The sequence below is a fragment of the Cervus elaphus genome, chromosome 5, assembly GCF_910594005.1.
Source record: "Cervus elaphus chromosome 5, mCerEla1.1, whole genome shotgun sequence".
Classification (NCBI taxonomy): Eukaryota; Metazoa; Chordata; class Mammalia; order Artiodactyla; family Cervidae; genus Cervus; species Cervus elaphus.
The window spans coordinates 112897133-112912092 of NC_057819.1; the positions used below are offsets into that span (position 1 = coordinate 112897133).

General features: G+C 52.5%; 1 protein-coding gene and 1 long non-coding RNA gene across 4 annotated transcripts in view; one reads left to right on the forward strand and one right to left on the reverse strand.

The window, feature by feature from the left end:
* Nucleotides 1–3172: 3172 nt before the first annotated feature.
* On the reverse strand, nucleotides 3173–14343 carry CCR7 (C-C motif chemokine receptor 7). The gene is made up of 3 exons (XM_043904487.1): nucleotides 14213–14343; nucleotides 8267–8316; nucleotides 3173–5208 (listed from the first exon to the last, which is right to left on the reverse strand). The coding sequence occupies exons 1-3, from the start codon at nucleotides 14220–14222 to the stop codon at nucleotides 4129–4131; spliced, it is 1140 nt and encodes a 379-aa protein (XP_043760422.1). The 5' UTR covers nucleotides 14223–14343; the 3' UTR covers nucleotides 3173–4128.
* LOC122695013 overlaps nucleotides 6386–14960 on the forward strand; it is a 31929-nt gene continuing 23354 nt past the window's right edge. For all 3 annotated transcript variants that reach the window (XR_006341295.1, XR_006341296.1, XR_006341297.1), the window contains exon 1: nucleotides 6386–8330. This is a non-coding gene — a long non-coding RNA (uncharacterized LOC122695013). The remainder of the gene's footprint in view (nucleotides 8331–14960) is intronic.

Consider the following 14960-nt stretch of genomic DNA (forward strand, 5'->3'; position numbering starts at 1 on the left):
CCACGTGAGACTGGGAGGCTCAGGGAAATGCGTGCTGTGTGTGTGTGTGAGTGTAGTGGGGGTATCTTTCTACCCACTGAGAACACTCTCCAAGTCTAGTTCCCAGCTACGTCATCCTTAGAACTCACCCCTCCCCTTCCTCCCCACTGCCTTCTGCTCACCTCTCAGACTTGCTCTCCCCTCCCCGTGTCATTTGCCTTAACCCCCCACCCTCAGAGGCCAGTTTCTTCTTCCTTGAACTGTTCACCCTCAACACAGAAATGCAACTGAGAACCTAACACCCAGAGCGGATTCTTTCTTAAAAAATTCAGTTGTCCAATTTCCTTTGGAACCACTGTTGTATTTCTTTTGCACTTCATTCTCCCCAACCTAATGGCCAGGATGGAAACTACTGAAGAGGGAGAGGAGAGGTTCTTCTTAGGGACCTGCTGCAGGACAAGAGGGACAGTGCCTGCTTAAGAAGTGCTGGACAGTCTTGGATGAGGCTGGTGTGTGTGACCGTGGATGTGTGCAAGCCAGTGTGGTGGACTGGAGGAAGAGCTCTGGGTGGGAGCTCGAGCACCATTAAATTCTACCATTGCCTAGAGCGCAAGGGAGACCTCAGGAGAGTCATTTCCCTCTCCAAGCCTCAGTTGACTCACCTGTACAATGGGTGAGAAGCAGAGACTAATTTCAAAGTTGTCTCCTAGCTTGATTTATAAATTATAGGGGTATGGAAATGAATTTGATTTCCTTGTGGTTAGCAACTTTTTTAAAGCTACCAATTATTGAACATGTTAATGATTACCAACAATCCTTTTTAAGGATTTCTAAGCATTTTACATATAGGAATTCATTTACTGCTCACAACCGTCCTAAGAGGTAGGTTCTTTGGTAATTCACATTATGTGCATGCTAAGGCACGTCAGTTGTGTCCGACTCTGTGCGGCCCTATGGACTGTAGCCTGCCAGGCTTCTCTGTCCATGGGATTCTTCAGGCAAGGATACTAGAGTGGGTTGCTGTGCCCTCCTCTAGAGGATCTTCCCGACGCAGGGATCGAACTTGCGTCTCTTACGTCTCCAGCATTGGCAGGTGGGTTCTTAACCACTAGCGCCACCTGGGAAGCCCCATCCCCATTACACAGATTAGAAGACCGAGGCACAGAGAGACTAAGGAACCAGCCCACGTAGTGCAGCTGAGATTCAAATCAGGAAGTCTGGCTGCAGATTCCGAGCTCCAGGCATTCCAGGCATTGTGTTACATGTTTGCCAAATCCTCTCCAATTTGCTGTTGAGAAATCTGAGACTCAGAGCAGTTGAGCAACAGCTGAAGGTCACACAGCTGGGAAGCAGCAGAGATGAGAGTCCAAGTTGGCCGGGCTCCAGAGTCTCCACTCTCCCTCACCCACCTCCTGCAGTCCTGCCAGATCCTCAAGTCCCCAAAGCTAGTTTACCTACTACCCCATGTTGCAGTGTCTCTTTAGGCAAATCAGTTCCTCCCTCGAACCTCAATTTTCCCAACTAGAGAATGATTAGAGGTTGGGCCCACTGATCTTTGAGGTTCCTTGCAGCTCCATGAGGCCATGGTTCAAGAGATGCTCAGCTTCGGGCTAAAAATTCAGATTTATAGCCTGGGGTTGTAACTGAGAAGGAAGAGGGGGCAAGGCACTGGTGATGGAAATAAGGGGAGTTTCGGAGGGGTCGTGGGGGCTGTGAACATGAGGCAGATGAGAGAAAGAAAGAGAGAGGCCCTGGGTATTCCCATTGAGTCCCTTCCTTGGTCCTAGGCCCCCACCCCACCTCAGGGTAGGCATGTGAGCACGTTGTGCAAGCGAGCAGCAACCAGGCTAGCAGTGAGCCGAGGTCAGTGCTTCTGAGACACAGCACTGTGGGGAATGGACATTGCTGGGGGTTTTGCAAATACTTGGAGATATTTTAGAAAAACGTATTTGAAGCCGAGGTGGCGTGTTTGTGCGGTTGGCCCGGCTTCCTGCTCATGACGGCTCTGTTGCATTCTTCCCCTTCAGGGAGGGAGGATATTTTCCCATGTGTAAGCTCACTAGGATGTGCACACCAGCGTTCCCACCCTTACGTCCCGGCATGCTCCCCTCAGGGCCCACAGTTGTGCTGGGGTGACCCCTCCCACCATGGCAGCTGCACTGATTAATATTAATGTGGCTGCTGGTGCCACGGCTCCACGTGCCAGCCTCATCCTTCTCAGGGCGCCGGTCCTGGCTTGAGCCCAGTGCAGCCCATGGAGGAGGGTACTGCAATGTGCTTATGAGATGAGAGAACGGGTTTCATTTCCAGGCAGGCTCTGTTTCCAGTGAAGCTCTTTTGCTTTGCAAAATTGATGGAATCACCTTTTCTTGAGGGTCTCAGCTTCCTTCTACCTCCAGACCCTGAGCTATTACGGTGCCAGGTCCTTCAGACACCTCCTCATATGTCACAGGCTGGACTAACCTCTCTGGCTTGGAGAAGCCGGGGACTGGGCAGGCATCAGAACACCCAGTGACATGGATCCTGGGCCTGTGATGGGGACAGTGGCTATTCCTTCCCCTCCACAATGGGTGTCCACACAGTGGAAGGCCATCATTGCAATAGTGGCCAGCGAGGGTCTAGGGCAGACCTGACTCCCAAGCATCCAGTACAGGATATATCACGTGGGTCCTGTCTCAAGCTCCCTGAATCCAGGATGCCATGGCAGATGCGTGTCAGGGGATGGTCCTCTCTCTAAACACCATTTTGGGAGCCTGGGGAGACTGAGCAAGGGACAGGGGCTCCAGTTCCAGACTGAGCTGGGATAGATGAACAGGACAGTGTGAAAGTGCTGGTAAGGGTCAGGGAGGGTTCCCAGCCATAGACGTTACAGGGACAACTTGGTTCTTTTCAGAGCTCGGCTCAGACTGTGTCTCTAGATCACTGCTGACTGCACCGGCTTGGGTCCCATGAGCTCTGGAAAGGTGTTTGCAAGCTGGACACCCTGTCCTTCTGCCCCTCCTACCTCATTCAGCCACTCAGGGCCTGTGTCATTGGAAGGGCTCAGAGCATAGCTCAAGCCGACATTGTGGCTCTGAGCATCTCTGAGCAATGAAGCCTGGGGGAGAAAAGGGCTGTGGGGGTGGTCAGGTGGGGCATGGGGTTTGCAAAAATAAGAACACACTCATTTGCCATTTACTGAAAAAAAAAAACAAAAAACTTTTTTCCCTTTCTTTTAAAGTTGTTGTTTCCTCCAGGGAAAACTTTTATTTGTGTATGAGTAAAATATGCTCTCTTAATGAACTGAAAGCAGAACAGGATGAGAGATGTTTTGTCCCCGTGGCAAAGAACAAAGCGGCAGCTCATTGGCTGGCGGCAGTCACCCATCCCCGGCCCCTAACCTTTCTCCTTGCCTGCTCCTCCCTTCGGAGCCGAGCTGAGGCCTGAGATGGGCCGGCCATACTTCATCTCTGCCCCAGAATCCTGGCTGGGAACATGGCTTTGGCGGGGCCTGGCCTGTGGGAAGCACCACACCCCTTCAGCGTGGAGAGCCTGAGGAGAGGTGGCAGGCGAGGGGTCAGCATGCTTTTAGGAGGCTTGGAGGCTGCCGATTCTTGCTGGCTTGGATGACAGAGGAAAAAGAGAGATGGAGGCGGGGATTCAGAGAGTTAGTTTGACCCACTGGCATCCCTGTTCCCCTGCTCAGGCGAGGAGTCTCCCCATGATCTCTGGTCTTGGGGACAAAGCCTGGCTTTCTGGAAGACCTCGCCTTGAGTCTTGGGGAGGACTTCTTTTGAGAAGAACATTGATCTGGAATGTTCGCCAGGCCCCTTCTACCACCTAGATTTCACCAACACCCGCTCCCCTTCACTCCGCGAGGTGTGAGCTCTTTCTTGACTTTCACCTCTGGTTTGGGGTTTAGAGGATAATGGTCTTGGTTTTGGAGTGTTGCAGGATCTGGGGTAGCTTATCAACCACGTCTCTTTGCAACCTTGGTTGAGGTAGCTAGCGAGGGTTGGTGTTCTTCTGTCTTCTGCGGCTCAGGTTTTTACAAGATAAACCTCAATGGCCAGACCAACCTTTCCCTCAGCAGCTGTTGTATTTTCTTCTCCATGTCCCTAATCCGAGGGGCCCTGGGAGAGGTCCCTCTAGTCCTGGTGGAGGCGCCTCCTATGGGGAGAAGGTGGTGGTGGTCTCAGCCTCCACACTCATGGAGGACCGCCGGGTGTGCCGGCAGGAAGACCACTGCCGCAGCCGCTCCTGGCTGAGGCAGCCCAGGTCCTTGAAGAGCTTGAAGAGGTCGCTGCGGAACTTGACGCCGATGAAGGCGTACAAGAAAGGGTTGACACAGCAGCGGACGCAGGCCAGGCTGTAGGTGACATCGTAGGCGATGTTGAGTTGCTTGCTGAGCTCGCAGCTGGTGCCACTGGTGATGTTGAAGTTGGCCACCGTCTGGGCCAGAACCACCCCATTGTAGGGCAGTTGGAAGGCTACAAAGACCACGACCACGGCGATGATCACCTTGATGGCCTTGTTGCGCTCGAAGTTGCGTGCCTGGAGCAGGGTGCGGATGATGACGAGGTAGCAGAAGCTCATGGCCATCAGGGGGATCAGGAAGCCTACCACCATCTGGGCCACCTGGATGGTGATCAAGGCCTCCACGTGCTCGGGGACAAGGGAGCACCGCAGTGCCTGCTCGCTGCTGCTCTTCTGGATCCCGCTGTACATCAGCTCTGGGGTGGAGAGCACCATGGCCAGGATCCAGATGCCCAGGCAGGAGAGCTTGCTGATGAGGAGGACGCGGGCACGGTGGCGGTGGGCCGAGACGGCCTGGACGATGGCGACGTAGCGGTCGATGCTGATGCATAGCAGCAGGAGCATGCCGCTGAAGAAGCTTACCTTGTAGATGCCAAAGATGAGCTTGCAAACGTGGACCCCAAAGACCCAGGACTTGGCCGCGCTGTAGGCCCAGAAGGGGAGGGTGAGAAGGAAGAGAATGTCCGCCAGGGCCAGGTTGAGCAGGTACGTGTCGGTCATGGTCTTGAGCCTCTTGAAATAGATGTAGGTCAGCATGACCAGCCCGTTGCCCAGCAGGCCCACGAAGCAGATGATGGAGTACATGATCGGCAGGAACCAGGCTTTGAAGTTCCGCACGTCCTTCTTGAAGCACACGGACTCGTACAGCGTGTAGTCCACCGTGGTGTTGTCTCCGATGTAATCGTCCGTGACCTCATCCTGGCAGAGGCACACCTGTGGGGAAGGAACATGCTCCAGCTTAGCTGGGTGGGTCAGAATCTCACTGCCCTGGGACCGTCTGGAGCAGTGGTTTCCAACTGTGATCAGCATCATCTGCAAATTCTCAGACCCCATCTGAGACCCACTGAACCCAAATGTCAGGAGCTGGGGCCCAGGAACCTGTTTTTCTAAACTTTCCAGGTGATTCTCCAGTTTGAAATTGTTGGCTTCTCGAAGTTTAACATGAACTTGAACTTGGGGATTTTGTTCATAGGATGTAGCAGGATGGGGTGAAGCCTGGGATTCTGCATTTCCAGTAAGTAGCAAGTCTTCTGAGAGACTTGATCTTACAGGTGTTAATGGAAGACTAGAAATGGTCTAGGCTTGGGGGTCAAAAGAGCCTTGGGCTGGTTAAATATACTTCATCTCTCCAAGCCTCAGTTTTCTCATCTGTGAAATGGAGATGAATACTATCTCCTTCACATGGTTGTTGTGAGGATCCTAACTTGGATTCTGGCATCCTTTTGTCTTTGTGGAGCTTTGATTTTGCCTGCTGGTAACTCCAGGAGAATGGGATGGTAGGGTCTTTCTTTTTGAGCCTCCTTTGGAATCTGGTAGAAAGAACTTTCCAAGGGAGGGGGCCTACAAAAATAGCCCAGCTTTTGAGGGAAAATCCACTTGGGCTAAAGTTGAGGAGGGCCCAGAGTGAGAAGGTGGTGGTGGTTATAGTCGCTCAGTTGGGTCTGACTCTTTGCGACCCCATGGAATGTAGCCCACCAGGCTCCTCTGTCCATGGGATTTCCCAGGCAAGAATGCTGGAGTGGGTTGCCATTTCCTTCTCCAGGGGCTCTTCCCAACTCAGGGATCGAACCTGTGTCTCCAGCATTGCAAGTGGCTTCTTTACCCCTGAGCCACCAGGGAAGTGGAGTGAGAAGAGAGGAAGGTAAAACCTGTTAAGAGCCCACAAAGCCCTGGGTTGGGGCAAGATGCTGTCATCATGGGTGGTGAGTGACTGGAAGGCTTATGGATCCCTGGGGCCCAAAGCACAGAGATCGGCAGGCAGCAGGAGCCCAGGCAATGCGGGCCCAAGTGGATGGCAGGGCCACAGCCTCAGCTGTGAGTCCTCTTGAGCACAGGAAGGAAGCACAGCCATGTCTCTGCCTTCCCTCCATCTTCCCACCCTCTCCCCACACCTTACTCCTCTCTTCCTTGCTGTCTCTTCTGACAAATTCCAATCAGTAGGGCTCACATGTCAGGGCTTTTTTTTTTTTTTTTTTTTTAGCCTATCTGCAGGGCAGGGTGAAGGTTCAGGCAGACGGCTGTGATTTGATCAATGAAGGAGACACATGGGGTGGCTGAGCGGTGCAGGGCGGGGAGCTGGGCTGGAAACTGCCTCAGCTCCTGGTCCGTCCTCTGGGAATGGGGCCCTGGGCAGCCTTGTATGATGGATTTTCACAATTGGGCAACTGGAGGGACCGTAGAGGTGATGAAAGGAGGCTCTTGGAGAAACAATGTGACTGGTTCAAGGTTACTCAGCCAGAACGGGAACCCAGTCTCCGGATTTGCCTGTGTCCTGTCTCTTTCTCACTTCCAAATTCTGGATTCATCACTGTTCTGTGTGGGGACAGGGTGAGGACCAACTCATATCCTGGAGCCTTTTGGGGGGCATTGCTATCTTGAGAAGAGATGTCAGTGGCAACCCTTTTCTCTTTTCCAGGTACGATTGCAGTCTGGGAGGCCTGTGAGAGGCTGGCTGTCCTTGGCTGCCCAGGGTAACACCCGAGACCTCAGATCTGGACGTAAGGGGGTTCTGGGCTTCAGCGGGCAATACACCCAGCCTCTATGACATGTGCTTCCCACTGCCCCCTTCTGCCTCCTCTTTCTCTTCTTTGTACCTGCCCCACCCCTCACCAGGGGCCACCAGGCTTGCTGTCTCTGCAGCCCACAGCCCCACCACATCCTGCCCCATCTAAGCCACCCCCATCTCCCCAGGTAAAGAGGAGGATGAGCCCAGCTGTCCCTCATCCCCTCCCCAACCCTCCAGCCTCCACTGTTAGCACTCTAGCCCTTTGGAGTCCTGGGAAGAGGGGAGACGGTGGGGAGGGAGTGCTGATGGGGAAGGGGGCCAGGCTGTAGGCTACAACCCAAGCTCCAGGAGGCCTCTGGGATGGGGCTTTGGGAACAGTGCCCAGCTTGGGGCCTGCCTCTGGCCAGAGCTCCTGGAAAACTGCCTCTCTGGCCTCCAGACCTGGGGAGGAGCCAAATTCTGAAGCACTGCCTCTCCAGCTCTGGCCTCAGCCGCCTCCTCTGGCTCCAGCAGAGCTCCCAATCCCAGCAAAGTCGGGGGAAGAGTGGATTTCTAACTCTGGCACTTGGTGGGTGTGGATTTTTCTGTCTCCACATCTGGGATTGAGAAGTTGAGACCTGTAAGCTGGTGACCTTTGCTCCTCCAGAGTTCTGGGCCCCCCTGAAGGATGGGTTCCATCCACCCTCCGTCCCTCCAGGGTCCCCATCCTCCCCTCCCCTTCCCCCAGTGTGGCTCAGATCAGTCTATTTCAGAAAAGGGAACTGGGTCTTCGAAGGGAGTGTTTAGCTGGAGGTCTTGGGGGGAAGATATCTTTGGGGCGATGGGATAGTAAAGCTGTCCGCAGGTTCTTTCCTAATGTCACATGTGAAGCCAACGGGTTCTTTTCTCATCTCACATATGAAGATTTACACGCATGGGTGTGGGCACATATGTTCCAGATCCAGTAACCTCACAGTCTTCGCTTCTCCTGGGTGGGGATATTGGAAGTGAAGTGGGGAATGCAGGGTAACCTGCTTTTCCAAAAGTTTTAATTGAAATGGATAAAGGAATTCAGAGAATACCTGTGGCTTTCTAGGGTCACTCAGCAGATGGAGAGGGTGATCATCAGCTTAAAGAAGACCAAATTTGTGCCTGGGTCTATTTCTTTCCAGTAAATGCCCAGTGACTCCACCAGAACCCCAGGTCCTGGGTTTGGGAAGGGCTAGGCTTGCTGAGGGGCATTTGGGAAAGGAAAGAGAGCTTTCCTTGGCAGGCTGGACACCTCACCTGGAAAATGACGAGGAGGGCCACCACCAACACGTTCTTCATTGGCTTCCCTGAAGGAGACAAGGTGAGAAAATTATTGCTCAGCCATGCTGGCTCTTTGTTATGAAAAAAACCCCACAGAGCCAGGGAGAACGTGGGGAACTTTCATCACAAGTTCTGGACACTGTGTTTGAGAATCTGAGAACCAGATTGTGCCTTGGAGCACCTGGCCAGCTGCCCAATCTCACTGCCCTCACCTCTTATTCCTCCTCAGCTCCAGAAGGGGTCCTGCAAAGGAGGGGGATCAGAAGGCAAGGCAGGCGCCCCCCCCCCCCCCCCCCCCCAGCCTTGGCTTTTCAGGGTCTCTTCTGGAATTGAAAAGTCCACCCTGGCCCAAATTATCCCTCAAGGTTGAGCTACAGCTGACCTTGACTCCGTGTCTGGATGATCCCCTCCTATTCCATGCTATGCAGGAAGCAAGACCCTGAGGTGGTGGAGGTAGTGTGTGGGTGTCCTGCTCTGCTCTGGTGCCAGGAGCCAATGGGGGGCATTTTTCCTGCACCCAGTGGGTGGGCAGCCACCTCTGAAGCCCTGACTGTCTCCTGATGGAGGCTGGCTGAGGAAGTAGACTGATTTCGCAGGGCTGCATGGAGTGTTCCTTACTGCCTCTTAATGGCAAATAGGAAAGTTCTTCAGGGCCCATGGGGCTCCCTGAAACAGCCCTCACCCGCTGTCATCCATCCACATTCCCTGGTGGTTCACCTGGACCATGCCCCCAGTCTGCCTTTGGGCCAGGGACATCGTCCCTTTTACCCAGTTCAGGCCCATAAATGAGGAGGTGCCCAGAGACTGTGTGCTGCTGAATGAATGAAAGACTTATTTGCCCTTCTCCCAAGCTGCCCTGTGGGGACCTTGCGTGTGGCTCTGTGACAGGAGTGAGGCCATTCCCCCAGGTCACTTGACTTGCGTGGATATGTTTTCTCTTCTTTAACTTGCTTCTAATCTAGGGCCTTGGTGGAAGAGAAAAGAGGCAGGTGAAAGAGAAAAATGGTGGGAAGGAGTGAGTCAGAGCCTGGGTACTTTCTGGAAGCCAAGAGGCCCTCCTTAGTTCTGAACGGCAGGTTGAGAATCCAGGTTGTCACAAGGCCTGATGTGAGCCCTGGCGGCTCAGTCCTGCTTGGTGGCTGAGTTGAGAGCTGGACTTGGAGTTTATTTCTTCCAGGGGGTCAAGCAGGGGAGACCAAGCAAGTCGACAGGGTGATTTATACAGAAGTCTTATCTCACTTAAAGTCCGAGAGCTATGCCCTCTTCATCTTTGTAAAACCCCTTCCTATAATTGGACCAGCCCATGGGAGACAGTAACTATGATGCCAGGAATGAATCCAAGGCAGGACTTGCTGACCCATCGCATCTCTAGTCTCAGGAGGGTCAATAGATCAATGCTTGGGACCCCGCTTCTAGCACCTTCTGGAGGCCCAGGGCTCCCTTCAAGCAAGCAAGGAATTCTGCTTCCCAAGATGCAGCGGCACAGGGCCAGTGAATCCGTAAGCTTGGCCACAGCACCACCTGCTGGAAATTTCATGACATGACCTCCAAGTTGCTGTTATCCAGGGAGTTTGCCTAAGACAGGAATTCTGGGGTTGGCGTGTCTTGGAGGGAGGAGGAAGGGCATGGAGTCACATAAATAAACAAGCATTTCTCCTGTTATACTGCACATTACTGCTAGGCACATCTTCCTCAATCATAGCTCTGATGCCAATCCCCACCATGCCCTCCTGCTAAATCCTTAGGACCTCTCTACCAGTCCTAAGGATGACAGCCTGATGCTGAGCGTGGTTGGCCAGCCCTCCACTGTCTACTTGGACCTGCTTTCCTAGCTTCATCTTCTGTTTCCGGGGGCAGGAGCTGTCATCCCTGACTTGCCCCTGAGTATTTGCAGTCCTGGGTGGGAATGGATTTTTGTGCAAGATCACCGCTCCTCTCTCTCATCCCCCTTCCTTGCTGAATTATCCTGAGAGCCCTTGAACTCGAGTCCACATCTCTACCCTTAAGCACACTCTCTTCGCGGTCCAACGAGCTGCCCAACCTCCACTGACTCATCTTGATGTGAAGCGCTCGAGGTTTCTTTAAACACGTACCAGTCTTTCGGTTACTCTAGAGAAAGCCTGCTCTGACTGTCAGTGAGAACTGAGAAACCTCAAGGTTTTGATGTCACAACGGGTGAAACACGAGGAGCAAGAGTTGTGTTCCTATTTCACTCCATCAAGCTCCTTTCCTGGGCCCTGTCTCAGTCCTTTTGCCACTGGCTGGGGGAGGGCTCAGGAACGGGGCTGGAGGATGTGTGTAGGTGAGGTCTCCTTCCAGGTGTGTTGGAGAAGATGGTTGAGCAGGGATCTTCTAGGACCAGCATAGGCTGTTTTTCAAGAAAGGTGACCAAACAGGAACTTGGGGAAACTCTGGTGTGAAGCACAGGGGGCCTGGTCAACGGCCTTGACTCAAATGATTTTTGTCTGTTACAAAGTCATAAAGCAACTGGCCTTGGGCAGCCACCGGCGTGGGGCCAGAGAACTTGGGAATCTCAGGGGCTGAGGAGTGGTTGAGTGATGCATTGGGTATTTTCTGAGTTCTTGAGTTTCTAGTAATGATTACAACGAAAAGGAAATTCCCTAGAACTCCAACCTTAGCTCCCGGTGAGAGAAACTAGAGATCAGTGACTTTCCCAAAGTCATACAGCCGACTGGTAGTGTAGCTGGGCTTTGAATCCATTTAGTTTCAGAAACCACACTCCCAATTCCTCTTCCGTGCTGCCTCCCAGACTTTATGTTCCGTTCCCTCCTAATATCCTGTGAGTTACCCTTGTGAGCCTCACTCTATATTTCAGAAAATAGAAGCTCAGAGAGGTTAATCCACTTGTCTGGGTCACACAGCTGCAAGGAGATGGGTCTGAGATTTTTGGATGGAACTCCTGCTACTTCGTTTCCATTGAGTCTGCTGTGTATTGGGGCCTCTTTGGAGCATCAAGTGAATCCGCATTCTCCTCCACCTATTGGTCACTGGTTCTGTTGCCTCTATCCCTGTAACATCCCAGAGCTGGCCGCACTTCTACCCTGACATAAGGCTTTGCCACCACAGAGCTCCTCTGAAACACAGGTCACAATATTTAACTCACCTAACTGGAACAGAAAAATCTTCACTGGCTTCTCATTGCTTTCAGTAAAAAAGCCCAAACTTTTTCAGCAATGCCACACAGACTCTTAAAGATTGACCCTGCCTGTCCCTCCTACTTCCCTTCCTTCTCAGTATAGCCAGGTTCTATACACTCTCCTCAACTTGCCTCTTTCTTGTCCCTATTAGTTTTTATTAGAGCTGACCAGCTGGGAGCCTGCAGGGTGAGTCCACAGGATATTCTGCTTTGTTACATGGAGTTTTCAAAAAATTGGATTTCGATGCCTTTAGGTGGGGCTAACCTCTGAATCACTCCACTGTCCTCCACTTACTATATCTTATGTCCATTCCCTCAGTTACATTACTGACAGTTGAGCCATTGAGATCGCTAGTCCTGCTACCTCCTAGGCCCCTTGCTCCTCCTTGTCTGCTTTGAAAACTCTTACACATCCTTCAAAACCCAGCTTAAATGCCCCCTGACTCATAGTCACTGTTCGTTTCTTTAGGTTTCACAACTGCCCTCCTTTTATCCCATCAGCACTCTCTCTCCCCCTCTTGCAATGGCTCATTGACACGTGTGTCTCTCCCCCCCACCAGACTGGTCCTGCCTGAATTCTTCCATCAATAGCAGTTGACTGAAAGTACCAAGCAAAGAAGAGAGATTTCCCAACAGCTCCCCCAGGCTGCAGGGTTCCCCTCTTCCCCAGTCAGGCTCCCCAAAGGCCAGACGGATTGGCCCTAAATTCCTTCAACATCTCCCTCTGCCACTATCTCTGGCTGAGCTGTGGGAAATGAGTATCCCATGGCTCATTTTTTTTCTTCTCTGCTTTGGAAAATTCTAACTGAAGTCTTAGGCCCCATTTCTTGAAGATGGACGGGGAAGACGTCTCGGGGCTGCCCATTCAAATCGTGAAAAAGGCCAGCTCAGCCCTGGTTCTGGCGTTTCTCATTATGTGTAACAGAAACTCTACCCCTCACCCACCTCAGGCGCCCTGCAGGGCTGACAAAGAGAAAGAAACAGATCCTTTGTGGCTTATCCGTCCTACAAACGGCCCAGAGCCCTGGAGCCTGATCTGAGCAAAGTGTCTCAGAGATGTCCCCTCCTACCAGTATTGGGGGCTCAGTCAGCCGTTGGAGCTCTCTCGAATTGAGTGAAGCAGTGAGAGAATCGTTTTATCCTGGAGACATGTCCTGCATTAAAGGGAACTCCCTCCCCCATTAATGCCTGTGAATCTAGCACCCCAAACCTAGTCCTTGGGAGGAGGACCCTCCGTGCTGTGCTGTGGCTGCCCTCACGGGCTCATCTCTCTCTGACTCTGTGCTCAGTCATTTCATGGCTTGAAATCGGCTGACAGCTTTCAATCAGCTATGATGGGAGAATTTACACTGTGGAAACTGGCAAGCACTACACACCAGGGAGCCGGTTCTCTAGCCTTTACCAGTGCACCACGGGGACCTGTTTGGTTTCTTTCACAGAGGTCAAGCAGAGGAGCAGGATCGGGGTCTCCAGGGAACGATGTCTGCATTCTGGTACCATGGTTAGTGGTGGTGGATGTCTGGGAAGTGGGATTAGTGGGCAGGCTGCTGGGAGGAGGGGAAGTTGGAAGAGATTTTTAAAAACTAAAGTCAGAGTTCTTGATGCCATTCATTCATTCCACAAACCTTTTTCTGCTCACACCTCCAAAGTCCCTGGGAATCAGAGATGCAAGAATCAAAGCCTGCCTTCCAGGAGTTCTGGGTCGGGGGGCGGGGGGTGCAACAGCCACTTTAGCCCTTTGACAGCTGTTTGCTGAGTAGACCCTGGGTTCCGAGTGGGCGGGAAAAGCCAACATGAAGGCAAGAGGCTGTGGTGTGATGGGGAGGGGTGTGAGGACAGCAGAGGATGAACAGGGAACCTTCACTTTTTAAAGCCAACCCCTTGTGGCTTTGAGGCTGCTGTGGTGTTTGTTTGCTGGTGAGAACAAGCCGTCCAGGAACCTGGCCTTTGTAGCCTCAGCTCAGTCTGACTTAAGCTGAGATTTGTAAATGGGGTGTATGGAGCTGGGTGAACCCCTCAAGAAGCTGCTTGGGGCTTCCCTTGGACTCCCTCTAGTAAAGACCAAGGTTAGACCAGAGGATGGATTTTGGAAAGGGAAGAGCCATCTCCCTGGGTAGAAAAAGTCAGTGAGACTGGGGGCTGAGTTGGAGGCCCTGGCTGTGACTTCTCCCAGCTGAAGGCCCCTCGTGGTCTCATTTCCTGTTGCCCATTCAACCTTTGACCGGCAAGAGGCAACAGCTTTCCCGTGGGATGTGCAGCAGAGAGAAAAAAAAGCACAGCTTGTGTTGCTTGTATAGTGTCATTTACATAATGCACTCACCTTGAATCTGCCTCTCGTCATAACCCTAAGAGAGCAGACAAGCTTAGCCCTATTTAGCCTGGGAGAGAGGTGGGAATAGGAGGGCAAATGGAGGGTCCTGAACCCTCCAAGAGTTCTCTGATGAAACAGGGCCCCCGAGAGCCTTCCCCATCACCCCCTGGCTAACTAGAGCAGGTGCTGTCTAGACCTCTACCACCCCAGCCCTGGCACCTTCTGCAGAACCTACTATTCTTGGTAACAGTGGTCACCCCCTTCCCCTGGTCCGAAAGAAGTGCCTGGAGGAACAGGGGGGCACGTTCTCTAGGAGGAGCCACGGATTCCCACCAAAGCCACCTGGTTCCTCTGGGAGGCTCCCCCATGCCTTCCACCCCCATTCCACAAAGTCATTCTGGGCATCCAAGTGACCCCCGTAACTGCTCTCTCACTTTGGGGGAGGCTCACTCACCCAGGTCCATGACTCTCTCGGCGGCTGAAACCACACAGGAAGGTTGTGCCGGGGCTCTGTCTGGGGAGGATGTGGTTCGAGCCCCTTTTAAGCTCTGAGAGGAGCCACCCTCTCCCCTGCCCCTCCCACCCCAGCTCCTCCCCCTGGTCCGGCCTCACTCAGGGTCTGGACTCAGGTGGCTTCCTGGGACCAAAGGGTGTGTGGGGTATAAGAAGGTGAAAGAGAAGGACGGCCCACTCACCGGTCATAGGATCATGAATCATTAGGTAATTTGCATTCAGAAAGCCCCCCCTTGCAGACTCAGGGCTCCGCCCGAGGCAGGGGAATGAAACTATTTATTGATGTGACAAGTGTTTGCAGCCTGGGTATCACATGCCAGGGAGCTGGAGATAAGTGAATCCATCCCCATCCTTCCCTTGCCCTCCTCAGTGTCACAGGGGACTACATTTCCCAAACTGCTTTGCCCTCTGGCTTTTGGGTAGGTTTGGCCAATGGGAGGCACTGACTGATGTTGGAAAGCAGAAGAGGAGGGATGTGCCAGGATCTCTCTCTTTTCTTGAAATTTATTTATTTTTAATTGGAGGATAATCACTTTACAATATTCTGTTGGTTTCTGCCGTACATCAACACGAGTCAGCCATTGGACCAGGTTGTCTTTTTTTCCTCTTTTTCCTTTTCTTTCATTTTCTTTTCTCTTTCCTCTAATCTTCTCTTTCTTTCCTTTCAAGTAAAATTTTATTGAGATATA